General features: G+C 39.5%; 1 protein-coding gene across 7 annotated transcripts in view; it reads left to right on the top strand.

Moving 5' to 3' along the window:
* The first annotated feature begins 1328 nt into the window (after window positions 1-1328).
* SLC39A10 (solute carrier family 39 member 10) overlaps window positions 1329-26724 on the top strand; it is a 55659-nt gene continuing 30263 nt past the window's right edge. For 3 of the 7 annotated variants that reach the window (XM_068948278.1, XM_068948280.1, XM_068948274.1), the window contains exon 1: window positions 12169-12332. In XM_068948278.1, coding sequence (XP_068804379.1) covers window positions 12324-12332 — 9 coding nt within the window. In that variant the 5' untranslated portion in view covers window positions 12169-12323. Of the gene's footprint in view, window positions 1446-11666; window positions 11897-12168; window positions 12333-26724 lie in introns of those variants that run through there. The other 4 variants (XM_068948279.1, XM_068948275.1, XM_068948276.1 and 1 more) reach the window with 3 other exon arrangements.

Raw genomic sequence — 26724 nt, 5'->3', positions numbered from 1 at the left:
CTCAGTTTGGCTAGAGCCTCAGCTTACTGACTCTTACTTTCCTGACAGTAAGTACAGCAGCAGCTTCGTTCACCTGGCAGTCTTGCTCACTCCCGTAACGTTATTTGTACAGCTGATTGTGTCTGTAAATCATCTACAGGAGTAGGCCCTAAAACAGCAAGGTGAAAATTTCTGCAAAGTTGTATAACAAGAACAACTTGCTCTTAAATCTAACGTTTTAATTAAATCCTCCACAAAAATGGAAGCCTTTTCCTTCACATAAAGTTGTCATTATGAGTAAACGGGACTTAAGAGTAATTATAGGCTATTAATTTGAATGTGAGCAAATGAACGTGAAGCAAAGAAGTCTTTTTTTTTTAAGGCAGTCTGTGGTTTCTGGAGTATCTGTGCTGTGTACCTTTCTGCAACAAATTGTGACTTCTGAAAGCAATGAAACGCCTAGTCACTTACGCTGAAATATACTCACAGAAATTTTCTCTGTTAGCTCAAAGAAATTAAAAGCTAAAATGACTTTCTTGAAGAGGTGGGAGGGCAAGGAGCCTTTTCTTGCAAAGATCTCTGGGGGGGGGGGGGGAACAAACCGTGCCCCTTAATGATAGATACCTATTACTGCTTGATGGTTGATGATATTGTTCTTAACTTTTTGTATTATTTCTGTTCTATTGCCGTTAAAATATCTCTATTGAATTGTGAAACTTGAGAAACAATTTTGACGTTTAATCCAAAGGCTATTGAAGCAAGTATATTAATTTTTAGTAGATTTTTATATCGGCCATTTGGTGTCTTGCTTTTCTTACTGGGCCGTATACATACGTATACCTCTCTGGGTATTGGAGAGGCCTAGATGTTACTATCAAATGGAAATAACAGTGAAGGAATCAGTGTCCTCTTGGTTCATACTGAATTCAATATGTATGAAGAACTTCATTTTAAAAAAAAAGGCAAATTTATTATGTTGTTATGGTATTGCATACTTGACCAAAATGAACCCCTCCCTTCCCCCCCCCCAAAAAAAAAAAAGAAAAGAAAAGAAAACTGTGTATGCAGTGTGTCTAAAGTAAATGACCTGGCTTTCAGAACATCTGGCTTTTATTTTAGCCCGTGGGGCTTCTCCAGAAATGGCAGAATGTGGAAAAAGATCTAAGAGTTTGGTACTCTCAGGGCAGAAAACATCCCTTGCACATTGCACAGCCTGCCAAGCTGTACCTTCCATAATGAATGCTCTTCTCCTAATTTGGCATATGGTCACGACCGCATTTTTCAGTAATGATTGTGACATGCAAAGGACATGATTCAGCAAGATCCTGAAGCATGTGCCTCACTCTTAGCACATTTGCATTCCCATTGATTTGAAAGGGGCTACTAAGCATCCGAGTTAAGGTAAATACTTGCCTGTCTAAAGCTAGGAATATGTTTTAAACACTTGAATTGGAACCTGATGAGAGGTAAGTACCGTACATGTTTATAAATTTGTTTTGTTGTCATTTTCAGGGAAAAACTAAACCAAGCGGGCTTCTTTTAGGTTTACTAGGTGCTTACTGGAAATGACTGCTTTAGGATAGTGGAAACCAAATAATCATTTTTCCACGTTCTCTTGGAACTTTATCAACCACAAGCACAATGAGGGGTGGAGGGAGGAAAGCCTCCTATCCCATTGTCTGAACAGGACTTAGTGTTCCCTGTTGAACATCAGCTTAAATTTTTCTAACAGCTTAGACAGTTGTCAGATAAAAAGCTTCTTTGTATCAAAGCCAATATATATGTTTTGAGTGTTTCAGTAAAAAAGATGATCGGCTCACTTATGTAGCACTTGATTGGTTTTTAAGTACTTCAGTAATCATTCCCACCCTTGTAGCTTGTGGATGCTTTGTAGCAAATTCAAATTGAATTGTGTTAAGCCTTAGCTAACACATCTCAGTAAAGTAGTGTTGCTGTAAGTATCTCAAAATGGTGTACCACTTGGAAATGTTGCTTCTGTTGTCAGTATTTTTTCTGCTCTCTTTTAAAGGCGTAAGCCAATATAGAAATAACTTCTCTAAAAAAGCTCTAGCAGTCAGCTTTTTTTTTTTTTTGTGGAAGTTTCTGATGTCTTTTTTTGTTCTGCTAGACTATGACAAAGACTAAAGGAAAACATTTTTGTCTCCTCTCTGAACTTGTGTTGTTAGCTTCCTTTTGTCCAAAAACAGAAGAGAGTTTTAAGACTATATAAATATTATTGCTAAGCTTTAACCCCCTGAAAATAATGTCGGGCTTAAAACAAATGAAGTCCATGAAGGAGAAGCTATTTTTATTAGGCATTAACTTCAGTGACACAGTAAGAGACAATTACAGCGTGTGTCCCTATATAAGCATCGAATACGAAAACTACGAAAAACAGTACGGAAGTTGCCTCTTCCTGTATGGTCCTGAAGGAGAACCGTTTTAAAACTTAATTCTGGGAAGATTATTCTTCATCAGTATCCCAGAGACAGATTATATATATGTGTGTGTATGTATGTGTATATGTATATATGTGTGTATATATGTTTGCATATATATGCTGTGTCCTCTACGTCACCGGGGCATGGTTTTCTGAGACGATACGTAGTGACAGTCAGTCATACCGACATCCCTAACTTCAAAGACGTACAGTGAAAGCAGTGAGTGGGTAGTGAAGATAGATGGATAACAGTGTTTTTACATTTGAGCCCTTATTAGCAACAGATTTGTTTTTCTTACTGATTCTTCTGTTCTGTCGCTGTTCAGTTAAAATTCCACCTTGGCAAATGCTGTTGCAGAGAAACCATCAGCAGCAGTTTTAAGTGTTTTAAGAACTGTTTCTTCTCAAAAAAGCTTAAATGACCATGTGATAAAATCCTAATAATTACAAGACTTTTCTACAGCTGCACTGATAATAGCAATGGGAGGAACTGGAGGGGCAACTACTCTAGAGGGGGAAATCTGCTTTAGAGCATCACCCAGACTGGCTGTGTTTGGACCTCTAGCTTCCAAGGCAGTGGTCTGTTGAGAACGTGACTGTCCCTGTCTTGCGTTATCTTGCCACTGGCACAGACAACCAGTGCATATTTTTCTTCAGGCATAGTTAGACCGTTTTTTTGGAAAAGCAAAACTAAACCCACACACACGACCCTGGAGACTGCTGTCAATCGCTTCTACTCTTCTATTGCACTAAGATAACTATGGTGTAATAGACCATTTAAAAAAAAAAAAAATCCAATTTCATCCACCCACATGCCCCACCCCAACACAGGTTATCAAACATAGATGTAATATGCTCTGGCTATAGAGTGGAAAAGTTACTATTTACATTGGCACATGTTTTCCAGCAGCCTCACAGGTTAGACCCTGTTGAAGTATACGCTGTAATCTTACCTCAAGTACAGTCAGAAATGGATTTGGCAAAGCCGCCCCCAGTAAGAACAGAAACGCTGAACTAGTCTCCTACGAGTGGAGACTGGCATGCCTGGCTATTGCTCTTTGGTGTCTCTGCACAAACGAGACCGTAGATTTCGGTCCTTCTGGCTACAAGAAGATGGGCTTCTGCTGCTGAGAGTCTTGAAAATGCCGACTACTACTTTACACAGAGTCGGTCATCGCTAAATGATTTCCGTGGCCAGGTTATTTTCAATATATCTGTCAGACTTTGGGAAAGCAGATTTTCCAAGGAAGGGGGAGAGAGCGCGATGAGTTACGTGTTGTCTTCATTTAGATGGCACTATATCCCATACTTGCTTGCGAGCTCCTTGGTGGTTTCAGCCAAAGCTCTAAACACATGATGTAGCAAGACAGAAAGCTGTGGGATACCAGGGCTGAGAGTTCTGTGGTTCAGCACTGCTTTGGATGAGATGAGCAGGCAAAGATGGCTTGGGGCAATTTCATTTGCCTCTGCCAAGTTCTTAAAGACTTATTACTTCCATCGCGCTCGGCGCTCTGAACAACTGCCGATCAGGTTATGTCAGCATGGAAGTCTGACTCTGTCTTTTGCCCTCAGGAGAACCACTGACTTTTGAGATGAATGCTCTTTCTGTGCTGTTTTGCCGTGCAATACAAATGGTGTTCACAAAAAAAAAAAAGAGAGAGAAAGAAAAGAAGATACAGTCATTTTGATCCATCCCACCGTCCCATGCAAAAAATGTGTTCTTCCTCACATGTAAAACTCTCAGGAGAAAATAAAATCTGAAAAATCTATATAATTATCAGCCATGGAAGGATAAACATAGCTAAGCTTAAAACTAATTCCCTCAGGGGATGAATCCTGAACTCCCTAAGCTGTCGGCCAGTTATCAGTGATGTTGAGTTTGAGAGTCTTTCTGTTGGTTTCAGATTTTGCGACTGGTACAGTTCACTTTAAAAAAAAAAATAAACAACAACAAAACAAAAACCAAACAACCAAAAATACCTTTTAATACTTTGCTTTATTTTTTTTATTTCTGCAAACAATATCTATGGTGTTTGCTATCCCTGTCAGAGCATGTTCTTGTCTTCTGTTCTTTGCAGAAGTCCCTTTGAGGCTTTCGGGATATGTGGTAAAGAAGGGATGAGGCTGTGCAATCATCCTCTCCCATTGATTCAAGCGTAAGTTACTGAAGCAAGTCCACAATAACTGATACTGACTCCCCTTTCCACTGTTAAAATGTTACAGACAGTCAGTCCCTACTGAGGTATTCAAAACAGGTAGCCAGTAGCTTAAGGTCACCTTGGCGTCCTGAGGCCGCCAACCGCTAACAGAGGAACTGCATGAGTTTGTCATTTCCACTTCCATGTATAACAGAGGTAGAAGAAATGGAGAAGTTAACCCCAGCTGCCTAGTAGAATCCAGCTTTAGAAGAGCTGTGTGTCTATTACTCAGCTTAGGTCTAGGTTATATATTAAGACTGCATATCATCAAATTAGTGGTTAAAATTTTGCAGGGACTGACATTAAAGATACTGACCTTCATTTTCTTACTTTATTCTGCCCATTGATTCTTTCAGATCATTTGGCAGGAAAATGTTAAATGTAAGGGACTATCATTAAAATTTTCCATTCTCTTTGAGAAGAGGGTGTAAAACAAGTTCCTGAGCATGTAAAGAGATTACATTAAAGTCAATATTTCCTCTTCAGCAAGGTGGGTCAATTTTGGAATCAGTCCAGTTTGTTTTCATAAGTGTAAGCCTTTAGTGTAATTTTCGGTTTACCCCACCCAGCCAGCTAACACAGCTTTGTTTAATGTTTTGAACCCTGTATGGCTTCAGCAGATAATACCCTCTATTTATTGATACAGAGCTCTTCTGCGGATGTGACCGTAGGTTCTTTGTGCTCAGCCATGTGCTGAAGCAAGCAGCTGTCTGGCCCTTCCCTCCCGTTATGCCCTTTTTACTATGTTGTCTCCCCAAAATCTCATAAACCTGTAAGATTTGTTAATTAATCCAAAACGTAAGTGCTGCTTACTTCTTGTTACAACAGTGAAAGGCTCAAGAGGAAATGGCGTGGCAGAGCGGGATAAACTGCACACGTAACAGATCTTAACAATACAGAATGTAGTCTAGGTCATATCCTTTGGTACAGAGATATTTGCTATAACTGGTGTTTTTGCATACAGAAAGATACCACAAATAAACAGGCATTTTCAACAGGCAGGAAGGAGGGGAGAAAACAAATAAACAAAGCCAAACCCACAGGAGAGGAAGCAGGCTCTGACACACTGTCCTTACTTTCTCGTATCTTCCGTTTTGAATCTTGTCGCAGCCCTGCTACCAGCAAATGTTGTGTGTCTCAGGTTCACTGAAAGGAACTTTGGCTTCGTTAGACAGTAGGACTGGCAAATTTTATTTAAAATAAAGAATAACAAATCCAACAGAGTCATTTCATAAAATAAGGTTAGCCCAGAAAGGATTTTCCTGGGGATAATCTGTACTAGTAATTGCTAGCTTTCCAAAATTAACTAAAAGTCTACAATTCATGTTGGCTTCTTTCCATAATGCAGAAAAAAAGCTTTGTGTGGGACAAATACATCAGCTCTTGCTGCAGCATTACATCCTTTTGCTTCTGCCCTTTGATGTTTATGTAATGTTAAGTTTAGAGCTAATGAAAAAGATTTCAGGTTTTTCCACTGAAAATGTCAGCTTGTGTTTTAAAAAAAAAAAAAAAAAAAAGCTAACCTTTTCTCTCAAAGATTCTAACTCAAAAACTTCTGAAAGAAAGGTCTTTAAAATATGTGTCGTCTTTTGGTATAATCAAAAAAACCCTGACTTCTATTTAAATTCATTTCCTGTTAATATTTAAACTAGTACCGTATTTAAAATTATGAAGTGGGATTGACATCAGTAATTTTGCTTCAAGGCCTCCATGCATGTATATTTTTACAGGGGTGTATGTGTATGTTTTTGTAGGAGAGGAGAGGTAAGAACTGTTCGTTTTTTTTAAAAAAAAAAAAAAAAAAAAGGATGCATTTTCGTTTTTTGTCCTATCTTATGAGTAAAAAGCTTTCAACCAATACTTTTTATTGGTGCAAAGCCAACCAAATCTACTTTGAATTATCATTGGAATTTATACAGCTGAAACCAATTAGAACTTAGTAAACAAATTTGCTAAGGAAAGGCTAGAACAAGATCACCCAGTTTAACAGGAGTGTGTGAAAAGCATGTATAGCCTCTCCTGAAAGTGTTGTTTTTATATAGTTCCTTGGAGTAACTAAATCTGACCTTTACAGTCACTGCAAACAAGCCAAATAGTTCTGAGGCAGTGCAATGCCTGAGAACAAATCACTGTCTCTTTCTAAGCAGGAGTTTTAATTGCAGAATCATTATTTGCTTGTAGTGATGCTTAAAATCACCCTGATGCATAAGCACTCTCACTTAGGACCCTGCCAGGACCACAGATTTCTGGCTTCGATACCCTCTGGTTTTATAAGAGGACACAGAGAGGATGAATACATATCAAACTACTATACTTGATATCGAAAGTAGAAGTAAATATGTACAGTAAAATTAACCGCATATGCTTCTATTGTACATCATCAGTAAGCTCAAAGACGGAGAGAGAGGTGGTCAATGGGGCATATTTTGAGATCCAGATTAGGAAATTATGTAATGAGGAAGGAAGATGGCTTCTGTACGGTTCCCTGATATTTCACTTCAGCAGTGAAGTATTCTCGTTGCCGTATTTCTGAGTGAAACCTCTTGTGGTAAAGCTGGCTCACTCCTGGGGAAATTGCTAAAATCTTGGTGCTTGGCAGGTGAGTGTTGACAAGAACTGTGCCTAGGTAGCCATGTTGCTCCATCTCCCCAAGGTTAATTCTGCCGTTTGTTATCCCCATGAAATTCTTTAGCACGTCGATTAATACTTACAGATCATTGTTAAATAAGAAATAATAGATCTGACTTTGACTGTGCTTCTCAGAAGGAATGAAAGGCTACTACAGAAGCTAGAAGAACATACGTGACAGGTGAAAAACACAAAACTAGGTCAGCTGGCAATTGAACCACTCTCATTTCTGATGAAATCTCTGGGGCAAAACTTAGGGGTTCTAATGATTCTGAATAGAGAAGGAAGTTCATTTGGGGGCTATCATCTTGGCTTTTTCTTGAACCATCAGTATTTCAAAAGTAAGAAAAAGAAGTTGGGCACTTCAGCCAAAGAAGTTCTATTTGCCAGAGACTTGTACTTTTAGGGGTACAAAATTTGATATTTGGCAGCGAATTATAACATTTTGCTCCCAGCTATTTAGCAGAAGCTGGGTCAACACCTTCAACTACTAGCTTCCTAAGTAAATTTCTCTTGGGTAAAATCTTTTTCAACCTTATTGTTCCTAATTCCCCAAAGAAGTCACAAGATTCTTCCTTCTGCTTACAGTCAGATGCAGTATCGGGATATAAATAAACCCCAATGAAAAGAATTAATAACTGGATGTAAGAGGAAGCAAAGTCTAAATTTTACTTTTTTAAATTTGATAGGGAGTAAAAACTTGCTTCTCAGTAAGCTGGTTGTGCATGTGTATATACATATGTACATATGTATAATTCACACACACACATATATATATAAAAATAGCATGTGTGTATCTCAACCTTGTATCCCTCACCTGCCACGAGATTGTTACAAAGGGAGAAACCTTTGTAGCACAACGCTGTGTCCTGTCTTTTCCTTTATCACCTTCTGTGCCAGACACAGCTGGCGGACTTACACTGTAGTCTGCTAACCAAATGCATCAGGTCCACGGGTACTGGAAAGGGAAAAAGGTCATCGCACTGCACTGTAGCTGGAGATGTGCCTCTAGACAGCACCCCATCCCAGGAAGGAACCCGGGTAGAGGCCGCCTTCTGCTTTTGCAGCATTTTACTGCAAACTCTTCCACATTACCTGTTAGGATATATAGCCGTCCTGTGACTCAGTGTATGAGCGTACCTTGCAGGCAGTGCTACTCAACAAGTACAGCCTTGTGAGATGAAAGGAGAAAAAAGAGAGTTCTGTTCTAAAAGCATAGTAACATGTCATTCTAGTTGATGCTTGAATGCTGAAAGCTTAATCTGGATCGGTTACACCCGTTTGTGTTGCCTCAAGATACCAGCGCTCTGTCAGGGCTGGCTACAAGTTTTCTGGCTACAGGTTTTCCCGGGACATGGAAGGTTGTTTTACGTGCTTTGCAGGGAAGCATGCTTTTCAATTGCATGCTTTGGTAATTGTAATGCCTGATTTAATAGCTTTTGTTCTTAGTTTGTAAACATGGGGTAAACGTACTCTTTTTTTTTTTTTTTTTTTAAAGTGTTGACGTACAGGCAGTTCTTATACTAAAATATACGGTTGAAACTACGTAGCAGTGACCTTGACTGCAAGATATGACATCGTAGAACTACAGGGAAAAGATTCTAGATTGAGGCAGGCTTTTGCACATATCAATAAAAGGCTGTAACAAGCACTTTAATCAAAAAAGCTATTGCCAGACAAACTCAAAATACAAATGAAACTCCTGTTCCTTAACAAGTAAGGAGATAGAAGTTTTGGATTCCCCACCATGTAGTATATGAACGCCACCTTCTTGGAAGGTAAGGTTCCACGAGTTACTGACGCGGTACAAGTACAGTGAAATGAAATGTCCTGTGACAAATGGGAATCAAGATCAGTTGTACCAATAGTCCCTTCTGGCTTTAAAATACATAATGTTGGAGTTAGTATATGACAGCTGAAGAGGAGTACCTCTCCAGCATAGAGAAGCCACTAGTACAAAGATACTTTATTGGTACACCTTCTTCAGGTGAAACTCTGGAAGTAGCTATGTGATATCACCACCTTCACAGTAAGGCAAAATTGCCTTCACACAGGCTTCCTTACCTACTTCCCTAAATGTTTCTTTAAGTCCTCTAAAGGCAGTAAAACTGGTACAAAATGAGTGCTAAATCAATCTTGAAACTTTAATAGACCTTTTGGTACTGAATGTGTTGATTTCAATTCATGAGTTAAAATGTTCTTTCTTACTGGAGTGCTTAATTTTGCTTTTTATGTAATTTTTGCTTTATCTACATTTTAACAAGAAGCGCTACCAAACCCATTAAGCTGTGTTTTACTGTTATGTACTGTGCACTCTAATAATAAATTCTAATGTATGTAGGGAAAAGATACACAAATGTATTTTACATTCTTTGCGTTCAGTGGATTTCTTTCTAAAGCAAGCAACAACAGAAATCAAATCAAGCCTAGTGATAAACAGTCGGTATTGTGATAGGTGTCCCGCGAACCGCGTCAGAATCAGATCTGTATTGTGTTTGCTGTACAAAAGTTCTGATAGATAAAGGACTTGCTTTCAGCCAGAAATCATTCAAATCAACACGCGTGTGATTTCGGCGCAGCTTTCTCGTACAGCACCTCATAATCGTTTTAGGAATGCCTAAAACTCGGACTGAGCAGTGGTGGTTAAATTTTTGGACCAGTATGATTTGTAGTCTAGTGTTTAATATGGGAAGATACTTGGAAAAATTGAGGGGGTAAATGATAACTTTTTTTCCCTCTTCTAAATACTAAGGAATGAAAAAGGTGTTATGTTGAAATTAGAAAGTCTGTCGCTAGGAAGGTCTGTCAGACACGAAACCGATGGCCAAAAGGGAAGTAACTGGAAAAGCTTAGTGAAGACTCAGCATTGCATACCAAAAGAATGGTGTAGTGTAAGGCACGAAGCTGATGGAGTCTTAGATCGAGAACTGATTGTGATAGCTCTGTGTGTCTTTCTCTGCCTGAATCTGTGGTATTACTTGCATTATAACAAATATTTACAGGCACGTTATTTTATTTGGGAAAATGCACTCTGGTTTTCTTCTGCACTGTGACTTCAGTTTTCTGCTTATATTTTTTTTATGGATATCAACATTCTTTTGGTTTCTAAATTAACACTATTAATCCTCTACGTTTTTAGTATTTTAAACTCTTACTGTATTTTAGGGATATGTCACTAAGCAGAAATTCACCTAATTATTTTGGGAGGCTGTTAGGGGTAGAATAATGGTGGAATAAGGTTTGCATTCAAATGGGACCATGAATAAAACTGGGCTCTGGCTCCGCCAGGCTGGGCGTGGGGTGGTGCAGGTGTGAGCCATGGTTTAACAGAGGGGCAAGTTTAGAGAGGATTACGTTTGTTAAGTCATTTGAGGTTCTAAAAGAAAATATGCATACTTCCTTTTAAAAAAAAGGAGGGGGAAGGGCTTGTTTGCTTATAGCCTGAGGTCTGGTATGGAAACTGGGTATTTTTTTGGAGAAGCTATGATGAAAATTGCATGCAGACTTCTCATAGATTTTATAACTTTTTTCCTGTGAAATGTGAAGAATTACCTTTCAATTGTTGAGCATACTTTCTAGAAAGAGCCATTACAAACCAAGCTAGTGTATTTTAAATGTGTTTGATGTGAAGAATTCCTGTAATATTGTAGGCCTGACGTTATAAACCAAAACGTCTATCAATCCTCAGCGTTGTTCTAGTGAACTTACAGTTTCTTACATAAAGTGTTAATTTTTCCCTTTTTTGAGTCCTACAGCTGTTAACACTTCATCTAGTACTCAAATATATTGTGATTAAGGATTCCATCTCAAAGAGGAGTTATACTGAGCACCTAGATAAACAAGTTGTACTTTTATTTCATGAGTAAACCTGACAGGCCGCTCTGGAGTTCTCTCAGGCATAATACGTACCTCACTCTCAGGTGCATCAGTGAGTATTAGAAAACCCAAACTATATCCGCGAAACACCTTTCTCTCTGTTCTCAGGTGTTCAGAAAAAAAAAATTAATGTATAGTCTTTAAAAAATTGCAGCCGGGACCACGCCGCCCCCGGGTTAAACTGCCCCGCTCTCGGGCAGAGGCACCCTGATGCCTCTCGTCGCCGCCATAGCTACGCCAACGGCACCGCGCCCCCCCCGCCCGCGGGTCCCGCCGCCCCCCGCCCGAGCCTCCCCGGCCCCGTTGGCCACCCTGCCGCACCGTCTTCCCTCCACGCAGATGGCGCAGGCACCGCGGCTGCCCAAAGCGGGGGCCCGGGCCTGCGCCCCCCTTGCCGCCCGCCCCGTGCGGGCCCGCCGGCCCGGCCACGCCGCCTGCCGCCGCCCCGATCGCTTGAGTGATGAGCGCAAGCGGCTGCGGGGGGGGGGGGGGGTTGGGGGGGGTGCTACGCCATTTTCGTAGGCCCTGGTGGAGCCGGGGAGGCGGGGGGAGGGGAGGAAATGGCTCCGCATTGGGTGAAGCGGGCTGCGGGGGCGCCCGTGTAGCCTGATCCGTACGGTGCGTAGGGGGCGAGCGTGGAGCGCGCTCCAGGGTTTGGCGTAAGCGTGGTTGGTGAATAGCGTATCGGCGGCGGCAGGAGCTGCAGGAGGAGGAGGAGGCGCCGTGGCGGTTTGGTACCGAGCGGAGAGGGAGATGCACACGGCACTCGAGTGAGGTAGCTATAAAACCCCATTTGTTTACATTCCCTCCCCCACAACCGGCCGGCGCTGCGGTGAGGGTGGCGGCCGGCCCCGGGCTGGCGGCGGGGGGCGGGGGGGAGGGGTTGCTGAAGAGGAGAAGGAGCCGGTGGCGGCCGGTAGTAACGGACACCTCCTCCTGCGGGATGCGGAGCGGCGTGTGGGGGACACAGCGGCGCGGCCGCCTCGTCACGTGGCGGCCGCGAGACCCACCGCGGGGCCGGGGGCTGCGCTCGCGGGCGCGGGGGGCCGTTGGGGGCGGCCGTTGCGGGGGAGGGGGGGGCGGCTGTGCCCGGTCCCGCTCCGAGGCAGCGGAGCACGAGGCGCCGCCGCGGCCCTGGCGCATCCCCCTTTCTTCCTCCTCCTCCTCCTCCTCCTCCTCCTCCTCCTCCTCTTGAGTCGACCATGCGGCAGGTAAAATCCTCCCCGCCCCCCTGCCCCGTAACGAGGGGACTAGGACGTGGCGGTGGCTGCGGGGCTGTAACTGCCCTCGCCGCTTTGGGCGGAGAGAGAAGGCGGGAGGGGGGGAAAGCGGCGGGATGCGGCGGTTGGTTGGGGGCGGGGGGCGCCGCCGGGCTCCCGCTGCGACCGGCGAGCGAGCAAGGCCCCTGCGTAGGGCGGCAGAGCCCCTCGCCGGCTTGGCTTTGTCGGGGCGGGGGGCGGGGGTGTCCCTGGGAGGCTTTTGTCGCCTCAGAGCGTCTTTGCACGTAGTGCTCCTTAGTGTTTGGTCTTTCATTTCCCTCTTCCACCCTTCCTGTGTTCCTCACTTCAATCCGGCAATGCCCCATCATTGTGCCGTCTCTTTGTGGCCACGTGGGGGCCCCGAGTTAAGGTACGAGGTGCCATCCCTTCCGTTTCGCAGAGGGTGCTTCAAAGAGCTGCGCACAAATGGTGCGCGGGAGGGGGATGTTGAATGACTGTCTTAGTGTTTAGGCCGTATTTGGGGCAATACGGCGGTTGCAGCTGATGAGCAAGCCCCACCATTACATCCTGCTTGGCTTGATGTTCCTAGTTAGCGTTACAACTGTAGAAATTGCACTCAGACCATAACGTGCTCGTAATCCAAAATAAGCAAAGGTAAGAGATCTAGGTCGAGAGACTTTGGTCGTGGGATGTAGTATACCGTACACAGATATCCTCTGGTCACAAGAAGTGGTAAAGGGTACGGAAAGCTAGAAAATTACTTGAGGAAGAAAAGGAGCAAAAAGAACAGCTGATTTGCTTTTCTCACCTATTTTTAATGCTTAAGATGAGTCTCTTGGAACCATTGCATACATGTGTTGAAACTGTTTAGAATAAAATTATTCTTTAAAGTTTTCAGTTATCTTTGTCTTTTTTTATTGGGGGTTGGAAGGCTTCTGTAGAAAATGTTATGTCTGCTATTTCTTAAACTCCTGCCTCTGTGATGTATCCTAAGTAGTTTCTGAGTTAGAAATAATTATCACTTCTGTCTCTGTAAGTACTTTGTGTGTAAGTAACAACCATCAGTTTTCCGTTAAGACAGCATGTCGTACCCTAATACAGAGGGAACCTGAGATACCTGAAACCTTACACAGCATTGAGAAATACACATTGGAAGGCCTGGTCAGTTTTCAGAAGCCTGGAAGTGATGGCTGTCTAGTTAAGGAAAGTTCCAACTCATACCTTCTGGTGCTTCTTTGGATAGTAAGTGTTGCAATGACTAACATTCAAATAGGAAAAAATTTTTGTACAGCTGTTTTGTACTTTTTTTATTCAAAAAAAAGTATTGCATTAGACTTTACAAAGGAAGTTTATTAAGTTCTGTTTTAAGGAGAACGCACTTTTTTAACTGAAACATGTGCTTTCCTTTCCCTTAGATGAATTAAGGAGCAGGTACTCAGTTTGGACTGTTGAGGCATATGGCTCCAATCTCAAAACAACACTTTCACTTAATGATTACTTCTTAGGTTGATATTCTGCACAGTATGAGAATAAGAAAATTCTGTGGAAAGCTTTGGGGTTTCTGAGAATTGTCAAAACCAATGTGATTTACACTTATTCTAACTATTTCTTTTATTCTAAAATAAATGTTATTAATAAAGCTGCTCATTTTAGTGTTTTCTGCAGTGATTCTTTTTAAACTGCTTTCATCACTTTCATATGATTTGAGGAAAAAATGCTGCAGCTAGGTACTCTATTTGGAAAAGAGGCTAAAGCGTGTATGTAGACTAGGAATAGTATATATTTTACAAGGATTAATTGTGGGGAATTCTGTAGGGGAACGTGCCTTAGTGTTCACAGAAAATAAGTGTAGAAGGATTGTACACAGTCACCTACCTGGAATATAAATAAATCCATAAAATGAAACTGTTATCGATTCGGCCATGTTTACCGACGACTGTTGTTTGTCGAGCATAGAAACATTATCAGAAACTCAAAATATCATGGCTCTCCTTTTAAAAAAAAAAAAAAAAAAAGAAAAAAAAAGAAGGAAGCAGGTTGTTACCAGATGTGTTTGACAATCACTGTTAAAAGTTATCTAAAGGTACATGGTGCATGAAAAATGGACAGTGAAACGCTGCATTTCTCCCCATCGGAAAACTTTCTCTGAAAAAATGAGGTTTGTTAATACTGTTTGTTTTCATGTGAGTCTTTCTGAACTTTCGAGGTTGGCTTAAAAAAAAGACAAAATCAGATACGTAGTTTGGAGTAAGTATCCACACAATCATAAAATGTGCAAATAGAAAAAAGTTACAGTTTAGAAAGTGGTGCAAATGCAATCACAGCCTTAGCTATCTTTTATTTGTTTCTCCCATTGCAATAAAAAATACGTAGTGAAAATAAATCATCTTGATAATTTAGGAATGTTCCAGAAAGCTTACTTTCAGTTAAAAAAGCATGGATCCTGATAATAACATTGATCTACTATTATGCTGGGAAGTGCTCGTTTTTAACTGGTAGTCTTGAACCAAGATTTAACTGACATACGTACAATACACACGCATCTCCTGGAACAACACAATATTTGTCTTCTAGAATTAGATCTTGAAAATTCTCTCAGCAAGAGAAAATTATTGAGTACTTAGGGTAGTTAGGTCTTATATATTAATAAACCCTTCCTTTTGAATTTTTACTGTGAAGCCATGCTAAAGGTATTTACATACACTTTTGTATAGTTTGACTTACATGAATTAAGATAAGTATACCCCCTTGGGGAAGTAAAGACGAATATATCCAGATTGGCATAGATTTCTTCTGTGATCTTTACTGAACAAGTCGAAAAACTGTAATTTAGATACTTCTATTCTTAATGTATAGCTGATACGGCTAGGAGCAAATCTATTACAGTTTTGCAGAAATTAAAGTTTTTTTAACGGTCTAATGGGTGCTTAAGAGAAATCAGTCAGGATTCGGAAGCAGTTCACTTTTTTTTTTTTTTTTTTCCTATCAATTGGAATTGCATACTTATTCATATTATACAGGTTGCTTAAAATTTGGTTATTGTCAAATGACTGCATCCTGCCTTTTTTGTTTAATCTCAGGAGATAGTTTGAAAGAAGCTCAGATAAATTGCAGTACTGACGTTTTCTTTGTATAGGCATGCTTTTCACAGAATTGAGCTTTAAGGACAAGAGTGAGTTCTGTGAGTTCTAGGAATTCGTGCCTTATTGGGAGTAACTTCTGTTCTCTGCTCCTGTTGTAAAGAAAATCAGTGTGATTTTTTTCCAATTTAATTTAGAGAGCAAACATTTAAAATACAATTTTAGTATATGAAGAGTATTCATCATTGGGAGTGGGCTGCTGAAGTTATCTTAAGTAAGAACTAGTATTTTTAGCTTGCTGATAGAGGCCTGAAGTAACACCTGGTGTGGAAAGAATTCAGGTTGTCTTTATAAATTTCATAGCTAGGCCATTCTTCAGTTGCAGCTGAGATGTTATTTAAAATATATTGAATAAAGTCTAATGAGGAAATGTGTGCCAATTAAGTGATAAAGTGAAGCTACAAAAAAACCACTTTTTTTTTTTTTTTTTAGTATCAGAAACTGATCAGAATGCTGAAAACACAATGTAGGCCAGGCATTATCCTTCTAAAGGAAAAAAAGATAAACCCTTTGTCAGTCCCCTTACTCAGAATGTTCTGTGTGCTACTGCATCAGTACTATTTCTCTAGGGTTTTTCGTGCAATATAAGCCCGGAGTGAAGGGGAAAGAGAATAACTGTTCCAGGTCACTTGCGTTTGGTTACCTCTTGTGATAATCCAAACCCCATGCAGATTTTAGTACTCAAAAGCTGGAGGCCAGCATGAAGGGCTGGGAAGATGGTGATTTCCTTGTCTGTCTCAAAAGCTTGTGAGAGGAAGGAATGTTGAAATTATTATATGAAGGGTGTTCTACCCATGCTGGGGAAGAGGGTTCATTATATTGGAGTTGTTTTTATCTGCTAGGTGTTGCATTGTGCTGCTTCATCCTTCATCTTTCCATTTTCTGACCTTTTTATCCCTCGCTGCAGAGGAGGAATGACTCAGCTGTTGTCTTTTCTCTCTCAGCTGCCTGATAACCTACAAGAGCTTCGTTCTTCTCTGGCTATAACTGTTTTACCTTTTCTATAGCTTGTTACTTTCCAGAGCAGTGTAAGATGAGAGTGATGAGAATCTCTTAGGTTTACTAATATGAAATTACACTGCTACTACAATTGATGAACCTAGTAGATAATTCATACTGTGTTATCTGTTGGAAAGCCTGAATGTAGATGTACTTGTATATTACCACTGCTGCGTGAACAACGGGAAAAGAGTGAAAAATATTTCCGAGTATATCTTGAGCATCAGCAAAGTGAAGCTCTCAAGCTGTGGACCAGCTTGCTTCTGTTCATTAGAAATTTTTGACTGTTGTAAAAAATAAGTAATAAAATGAGCCTGCAGGGCTTTGAAGAGCAGTCCTAAGAGAAATCTTGTTTTCGTTTATGAGGAATATATCTGTAATCTTATGATGAAGTTTACTATAGAAAACTTCCCCCAATTTTTTTTTCTGTGTTGGCAATCACATCTTCTCAGTATTAAGTAAAATACCAATTATGTACAGAATGTGGAATGTTAACGGGAGACTAATAATAAAGTTGTATAGTTTCTTAACTGTTAAAATAAAGATTTATTCCTTAAGCATTCAGTGCAGTCCTTAAGTGGCATAGAGACTGTAGTAGTCACTGATTTAATGTAGCTGAATCAATTCATCTAGAATTGAGACAAAGTATGCATAATACTAGAAGTTAATGAATGACTATGGTCCTTCCTAACATTCATTAATCAAGTTAAGTCCTGTAAAAGTATTCATATGGTTAGATTTTTCTTAAGATAAAATGCCTTTGTAAGATAAAAAGCACTTCAGATTAAGCATGTAAGAAGGAGTTTTTATGGAAGGTTGTTGGATTTTTATAACGTTTTGGAAAGGTACGTCTCAGGAGAGACCTTGTGCACCAAATTTTCATTCACTGTTTCTGCGTATGTGTTATAAACGTTTCAGAAATAGTTTCCAGTCACAGTCACTGGTACAAGCAGCTATAATAAAACATGGAAGTCCAGATAGGTGCTGTCATACGATATATGTGTGAAGATGTATATGTAAATGTTGCCTGATTTGTGCCACATTCATAAACTGATCTTTGTGCGTTTTTATTACAGCTGGACTTTTTATTGCACTGCAGTGTGATGGTTATTAAAGGGATTGAAATAGTGCTTTGAATTCTGAAGGGTAGCTGGAAATTATAACTGATTGACAGCTGATCACTGCGTATCTATACATAGTCTTTCTTTTAACCAGGCTAATTACTATTTGTAGTGTACGGCCATGTCTGAGTTGGACAGTCAAAGCTAAAGCAAAACAAAGGAAAAGTGTGTGTAATCTTCTTTAAAGTATTCTTCAATGGCTTTTACTCAATGTGATTCTTCACATGAGTTTTTTTTGGAAGGGGGAGTAGTTCTTCTGTATCTTGGTTAATACTAATGTGCATTTTAAATGAGACTAAGTAGCACCATGTATTCCAGAATGACTAGTTCAAAGGATGTTCACAATAGCAACCATATGTCATATCTGCAACTGAATGTTGGATTTAACTCACCTTGCAAAATAACTGTAACACTTGCACAACCAGGTGTTTCCTGTAAGGGGGAGTGGCAAGCAGTTACGCCTTTAAGTTGGACTGAATCTCACTTGTGTAGTATAGGCACTGATTGATTCGTACTGTATACAGAGCAGTCCGAGGAGCCCCCTTAAATAATCAAGTGAAGCGTTGTCCTCTAGATTTGAACTGCTGATTATTTCATTTCTCAGTGCTCTACATAACTTTGTAATCCGTTCTTGTAAAGAAAGACCACTTTTTATCAGGATTCCACTACCTTGATAAGTGCTCCTAATCCATGAAAAGAAAACCATATGATTTTGGCCCTATTTATCAAATATTATTTGCAGAGTATAGAAGCATTGTGTTTAATGCTGACCTCAAAGTCTCTCTGTAGAAGACAATACCTCTGCCTAAAAGTACAGTTGTGAATGCTAGCTTATGTTAAAACTTAAGAAATATGCTATTTGGCTGCGGTCCCAGTAATGTGATAGCTTTGCATTGCTACATTTGTATGCTAAAAATAAAATTATTTCCATTTATTTAATGTCTGTTACAATACCTAAACAGTATAGACTTCCAGTCGTTACTGTTTTGGAGGGCGTGTGAGGCAGTTATCTGGCAGAGACATTATATTGCATTACCAGGGCTTTGATTGTCCAGTTGTTCTCAGCACTCGTGTACCATCTACTTCCATTAACTGCACTAAATAGTAATAACAGTATGACCTGTACACAGAATTTAGCTTTTTATTATAATATGCCCATAGCTAATTTCTTGATGTTTGCGATAACAGTCTAGACTTGGGTTTTATTTGCATGTTACCAAACTGCCTACATTGCCTTTCATACTAAAACTTCTTGCTGTGAAAATAATTCGGGTTGCTTTTTACACAAAGTTATTGTCTTTGTACTGCAGGTAAAAGATTGAGTCATGTAAAGTGTGTATGTAGTCCAGATTTATGCATCTGTATCTTAAAGAGTAAAATACAGGGTCCCAGCAGACCTTCATTTTCAATGGCTTTGGGCAAAATTTCTCATGCTGGTTTTTGCTAATCTTGTATGTTCAATAGTAGGCAGAAGCATCCGAAGGTGGTTTTATGCTGACTCTTAGAAGGATGTGTTAGGGTGAGGTGCTTTAGTAAGAATGCAGCAACTAGAGCAAATTACTATTAGTATTTTGTTTGTATCGGACCTTGTGGTTCAAATTAGTTGCAGCAGACTGGCAGTAAACAGCTGTAGCTAAGCATTATAAAAACACTTTCAGTGTCTTTGAAGAATGCAGTTTGTCTCCTTGCATTCCACATAGAATTTACTAGTTTGTCAGTGCTCAGTGCTCATATGCTTCTAATGAAAGCATATTATTTATTATGGTACCTTTTAATCTTTGATGCTGAAGAACACATTTCAAAATGTAACTTTAGCTTTATATAGCTTTAGCTATAACTTTAGCTATAATATAGCTTTACAACTTAAGCTAGGAACCCTTTTTTAAAAAGGTACTAGTTTAATATTTTTTTTGACGGCTTTCTGTTAATTGGACTGTAGACAAATCAAATTTGTGTTTTGGAGTAAGAGAATGTGCCACTGTAGGGTTCTTGAAGTAGTAATAAAATTGAAAAATACAAATTGTCACTTCTCTAGGGAAATCTTTGACTTTCTAAGAAAGAAATTCATGTTCCGGGATTGGCTGTGTCACTGTTGCTTGATTACTAACTACAAATTCAGAATATGAACGTGAAATTAGCTCCTGAGACATTTCCTAACCAGGATATTCTCAAAAGGAAAAGCTGAGAGGAATGCATTGTTCTTCAAATAAAAGGAATATATTTAAACTGTGAAAAAATGTTACTTTTTTGCTCGATTACGGTCTGTATCTTGTCAAGTGAGTCCTACAGTAGCTTCAAGCAGTGATTGAATAGTTGTGAAATACTGAAATGATGTCTCATGTGTTCTATTTTCTAGTCTGCACATACAGTTATGGTTTTGTTTTTATTTTTAAAATGTTATTGACAGTAAGCAAAATGTGGCAATTCTGCCTCACCGTACTATCACCAGCAGTATACTTTTTAAGCCTGAAATTTACATTATCAAAGTTTAGGCTGAACACCAGAAAAAGCAGGTAGTTTGATGGGAAATGTCTACATAGTGAATTCAGCTTATCAGACAGGAAAAGAATGTTAAGTATTTTTGCTTATTTGTTGTTCTTTGCGCTGAGGATACAGTTATGTTGCCTCAAGATAAGATACATTGCTCACCTTATCAAAGCACTAAAAATAGTAATTCAACTTTAATTATTCAGGATCTCAGGCTGTGAAAGTTTCCCACATATTGGAGGCTTGCCTGATCAACGGCTGTGGTACAGCAGTAGCTGGATGTGAATGCCAAATGTAGGTTTTGGTACCAGATAGATAACCTATGCATTGAAGTAGTTTGACTTCTTAACCTAGCAATGAGGTAGCCTTCTAGGAGGCAGCATTTAGTTTTGGGGACTAGGTATCTTACCATAGCCATTTCTCTAAGTTTTTAAGGATCTTCAGCTGCTGTTAACTGTAAAATCAAAGGTTTGTCTGTTTTCAGGATTAAACTCTCAGATTGCTTTTGTTTAAAGATACTTTAAACTATTTTAGGTGCTTGTTATTCAATAAAAATAAAATACATTTGGAGGTATAGATGGATTGTAACCATATTGATTCTTGACCAGCTCTTCCCAGCAGGTTTTAGTTTTGTTGATGTTTATCAGTTTGCTAGATTTCAGTCAGTTTACCCCGTGATTTAAACTGACTTTTCCCACAAATTCATTTTGTCGTCTGTTAATTAGTTAAGTACGTAGTCTGAATACAGTAGTTTAATTGTCTTGATTTTGCAGAAAAGATGTTCAACTTTGTTCACGTCTTGTTTACCTTAGATAGATACGTTATGATCAAAGTCAAGTATGTTATGTCTATACTGTGCTCAGCAGACTGGAAGAGGCCGATGCAGTGTCAGGGTAGCAGAAGGAGAGGGAGGGAGGATATGTGTAACAGGAAAAAATGTTGACTCCGCTATCCACAGAACAATAAAATGTTTGTTACAAAAACTCATGTTTCTTTTCTGAGAACCTTAAATATTTTTCAAGTTGAACCTGTGGAATAAAGGTCGCAACCTACCCATGACCCTTAGAATTCAGAGGCAGAGTCCAATTTTGATTCATTTTCAGCTAATCAGTGGCAAAGAGCATAATAAAACATCTTTCTTGGAGAAATTTGATAAGCCGTGCTTATCAGTGGTAGGCTGCCAAAGCATTTCTGTTCTTCACACGGAGAAAAATCAAAAGATTTTTTTTTTTTTAAGCCACCCTTTGTGGAATATCCCTCCTGATTAGTCAAAATGATCTTTTCCCAAAGTGCTTGATTTGTTTTGAGATACACTTCCTAATCGCCTGTGTTAAAGAGACAGTAAGTAGCTCTTTTTCTAACTGTTTCTTACCATTTCTATAGTGATAATAAGGTATAATCCTTGATTTTTTTTAAATATTTAATACTGGCAAAATCATGAGAAGTGTGTGCACTTGTTTTTTTATCTGTCATTATTAATTAAAATTGTCCGGTGTCAGATGACTGGGAGAATTTACCGAAGTAGTGGAGTCCTGATAAAAAGTGGTCTTCCTTTGCAGGAATGGAGTTTAGGAATTACATGGAGCCTTGAGAAGGAGTGTAATCATGTAAACTGAAGAAAGCCCCAAAAGCAAATAAATAAATAAATAGGTGTTAAGAACTGCATTTTCATTCAGCAGCTTCAAAAATGTGTCCCTTTGAAGTTGTTTTAATGCCATGTTAAGAAAAGTGAGTAATTTCTTTTGGTCACACTCGCTCTAACTTTGAGGAGTGATTTTTGGAGCTGATTAGTATTTGTATCAGGTTAAACAGTTGTCTCAATCATTACACGGTCCTATAATGGGTACCTGTCTAGCTCTTTAACAGTAATCTTTGCTGAAATAAGAGAGAGCCAGGTAATGTCATGACCTTTGGTGAGGTCTTAACTTAGACTGGAGTGGGAATGACAAGTTCTGGCTCAGCTGGGCGTTCACTTGGAGGATCTTGGTGAAGAAATCAGGCTGGTTACGCATACATAACCAACACTGAACACGTACAGCCATTGTACAGGTTCTAGAGCAAAGATGGCTGTGGTAGCCAAGTAACTTGAGACTTGAGTGGTTCCAGTAGTTGCTTGTTGTGCCACAAATTCCCTTCACACCCTTAGGCAAAGAATAGTTGGACGAGTTCGTGCCTAAGAGGAGGTAGCAGTAATACCCTTGCTTGGTACTCTGAGAGAGTGAACATACTAATGAGAATTTGAATGTCAGACAGGCCTTACAGAAGTCTGCAGAGGTGGTTCATTATTTAAATCTATTTAAAAATACATCTTTGAATCAATTTTATCTCTTGTCACGTGAATAATTTGCAACCTTTGCATTCTAGAAATGTGCATTAAGCATCGCGATCTCCGGCCGTTAATCCAGCAGAACACTTGTGAAATAAACGTGCCTCAGTCGCGTTTTTCAAGGACTTTTGTAGGCCGTAGCTTTTGTAAAATATTATTTATTAGGAAAACATGAGAGAAGTCATTAGCGTAGTAGTTGGCGTAGAGTAAACTCCTTTTTTGGATCGTAGCCTTGATAGAGGTTTTTCGATTGTAGTAATGTAGGAATTAAATGCGTATCAAAGATGCACCTTTATGTGTTTTAACATACTGCAAGTATATTAACATAATACAAGGATGAGATAGGTAGAGTAGTTTACGTTAAGAATAAAAATGCAACCACTACTTTTAACATGTTGCTGCCAACACTGCATTGAGTGGTGAGTTGGAGAAGCTTTTCTCAAATGGTTTTCAGTAGGAAAGTTGCCCACTGTTGTTTCCTCAAGGTTGTTTGGGCACGTTTTAAAGTAGCCAGTTGTTGTATTTGTCCTATATCCAAAATACTCTGTCAAGCTGCAGATCAATCAACTCCATAAGCTGTATTGCCCTCAGAAGCAGGGTTGTTTTTTTTTTGTGTGTGTGTGTGGACTGTGGTGTTTGTGCAGCTGCACAGTAAACCAGATAGGAAAAGTAATCTGATTTTGAAATAATCTTTTTTTCTTTTTCTGGGTTATTTTTCACAGAATCTAGTTGTACAGCTGCACAATGAACAGATCAGCAAACAAATGTGCTGGTATACAAAAACGGTGTTGTGGAAATGGGAATGAATGAGGCGGTAGGGGAAGGCAGGACTGCTGGTTTAGGTTTAGGGGCAACACCATCTTAAAATATTTATTGAACTTCAGTCTTAGCTCTCACAAAAGCATTTACTTATTTCCGGTGGAAAAATAAAATGATATTAAAATGCAGATGTAACTGCAGGTCATCTTTTCAAGCATAGGATTCTTAAGAGCACTGGTATTTTGATAGAACCTAATGGAACAATAGAATGTTGTCACAAAATCAAATCAGTTCCGTTATAAATTTTATGCTGGCTAGAAGTATCGTTAGTGGATGCTTTTTGGACTACATACAACTTAAAAAGATTTAAGACTGGAAATTAATTCTCAGTAAGCAGAACTAATACTTTAAGAACTTCAGGTGTTTTGATGTTTTTGTATTATTTTGAGCTCTGAAAAGGATCCTGTATTCAACAACTAATTACGAATAATTGTCCTTTTGAGGAAGGCTGTCCAGCTCCTTTCCCTTCAAAATAAAATGAATGCCGCTCTCGGACAACTAAGCTAGTAGATTGCTACCGTATTAGTTTAGGATCATTTCCTAGTATGCTTGAGTAGCTGGCGGTTCAGATACTTCACCTTTCAGACTTTTTTAAAAAGTGTTCATGATGTGTTGAGGTATGCATAAATGCTCTCTGTACTGTAAGTCTTATCTGGTATTAACTTAGCAAATATGCCTCGTATCAATCAGTTAATAGTCTGTTCTTACAAAGTGCCCCTCCTACTGGGCTGTAGCGTTTCGAATGAATGAGTTTTACTTAAATCCACAAACCTGTTTCACTGAAATTGAAGAGGGAAGGAAATACAGGAGATGGGTGAGAACTAAAGTTAGAGATTGTTAATTATAACTTTTTAGGTCCATAGAATGTTTTCCTGTCTGTATATCCAGGAGCTAAATGTCAGCTAAAAACCGATGAGACAAAAGTAAGACCAACTGTTTTAAATGCTTTCCTGAAGTGTCTTTCAGCAATGGTAATGTATTTTCACATTAATGATCTTTTAAAATCACGCATCTTCAGAATGAGTACTGGATTAAGAGGAATTGATGTTCTGGCATTTGTTAAAAACTTGGTGTTTAGGAAGTAAGGAGTAGGTTTGCTGGATTTTCAGATTCCAGCCTTTTCTTGCACTGAGTATGGAATGTTGCATTGCACGCTTCTTGGAAGGGAACTGGTGGTGGACTGCAGGCATATTTTTCTTGCAAGTACACTGGAGTAAATATTTGCAATACAAGGAGGGATTTTAAATTTCAGGAGATGTAAGGATATCTGCATGTATGTAGTTAGTAGCTTTATTTCAAGAAATATCTATCTCTAGTCTTTAAAAAAAATTGCCAATTCTCATAGTGGCATTACTGTGAACAGTTCTTATAGGAACAAATGACAAATGCTTAACTTCCCAGTGCTGAACAGAGAGAACAACTTAGTTTGGTAAGAGCGTTGCTTTGTCTTTATTTTTAACACCTTTTGTCTTTCGTACCTCCCTCGTATCTTAGCTGAACTACGTTTTTGGTATTTTTGCGCGGTGTGAAACTTGTGGTTGTCCAAGAGTCTTGCTAAGGTACTTCAGTCATTGTGGCATTCAGGCTGAGTAACTACTTGAACGGTGTAAGCTATTTTTCAGAAATCATTCTGCAGATAGAATAAACAAAGGGCAGAACGTTGTTCAGAGAAAGGAAGGAAAGAAAGGAAGAAAGTGGTACAAGAAGGGAGAGAAACTAAAAAGGAAAGTCAAGTTTAAATCCCTGGGGAGGAGCATGGAGAGGGGAGAAATCTAGTGCACGTACGTTACAAATATTTAAGATTGTTAAAATTGTTGGGAGTGGAGAGGAGAAGGGGGTGGGAAGTTGGGCTTTTGAAATAGACTAGGTGGTATTGTACGCTAACAGAAGTGCTGTAATATGTGGATTGCAAGCACTAAAATGATAGACTTAATTTTCAGTGGAGTTTGAATTTTATGTGACCACGTTGCTGGAATCAAAGGTGGTTGTTCGAAAGTGTGACTATTGAGCTGGTTTTCAGTTTCATTTAAGCAGCTGATGATAAATAAATGAAAAGTCCCTCCAAATCCCAAATCGTGCTCATGTTTCCAGGGTTTAAATACAGTCGGAGAGAATATCGTTGGATTTTTATGTATAAAATGGAAGAATGGTTGAAATGGTATGCACTGTGGAGAAATGTCAGGAATCCAGAGGAAATTGAATGAAAATGGCTGGAAAAAAAATATCAACTTTGATCAGCAGGTACATTTAGCTTAATAGATGAAATGCCATAGGCAGGCAGTGGTTTATCACAAAGATGCTGTGAAATTTCCATACAGAAAAGATAACTCTTTGATGCTGGTGTGCCGCTCATGGTATCGTTATGTGTATCCGGAAAATGACAGGACATAGATGTGTAACACACATATGCACATATATATGCATTTCGGAATACTGTGTGAATTAAAATTGTGACTTAGCTTCTAGATAGTGCCGTGCTTGGTACTTGCACCTCGTTCTCTGATTTAAAGACCTTATATATGGATATGCAGTCAGCACTGCATTTAGTATGATGATCTGCTTGCGTTGATGAAAAAGGAAAGGATTCATTTGGCAGCACTGTTTGCGCTTCTTGAAATGCCAGTTGGCGTGGCAGACCTATTTATCTCAGCCAGTGTAAATTTACATGCTTATTCTGGCTTTGACGCCTGCCTGACGGGCAGGGCCATCCCACCGCCTGCCTGCGTCCTCAGGGAGTGCTCTTGGTCTAACACGCCGTTTGACAAAACGTACCTGGTGCCGAATGTTCCGGCTCTGGGCTATGGGTTCTTGGTGCTGTAATATTTCTTACCCAACGCATAGCTATGAGACTTTTACCCTCTGTCTCCCGCTGTTGGGTGCCCAGCCATCGTTGAGCTACTGAGGGAAGGAGGGGAGGCAGAAGTGGATCGAGTGAATGAATAGCATAACCAAGGCAAAGGCTGGCAGCAATAATGCCTGGAGTCTTTTTTTTTAACTTTGATGTGGCCTTGTCCTCAGGCTGCCCGTCCATATCCTTTTGGAAAGATTTGGGATTCCTAATGTTCATATATCGAGATAAGCTATATACAATTCTGTGTTACTGAAATTTATAGAATTTGGACTTGCCTAGATAACATGATGCCTGTGTAAAAATAAATACCCTGTAAATAGTTGTTCTGTTTGAGACTCTTGAGGACAGGTACCTTTGCTTTGCAAGCATCTTTTTCCCAAAGCACGGTAACAGTAATAGAAAATGTAGAAGATTATATAATAGAATACTATAAATGTTGTGCTAGGGTTGTTGTTAGTTTTACTGAGAATAGTGAGATGTATAGGAATTGACTTTTAAATAAGTCTGTGGTAATGCTTGAATGTAAGCAATGAATCATGATCATAGGTTACAAAACTATTTTAACCATTAGGGGATGGAGCAAAGGTACCATTCAATGCTAAACACCAAAATTAGAGATGCATGACTGAAATTTCAAGGT

Source organism: Struthio camelus, chromosome 6, assembly GCF_040807025.1.
Source record: "Struthio camelus isolate bStrCam1 chromosome 6, bStrCam1.hap1, whole genome shotgun sequence".
Lineage (NCBI taxonomy): Eukaryota > Metazoa > Chordata > Aves > Struthioniformes > Struthionidae > Struthio > Struthio camelus.
The sequence above is the reverse complement of the archived record's forward strand: the minus strand, read 5'-3'. Positions and strand labels throughout refer to the sequence as shown.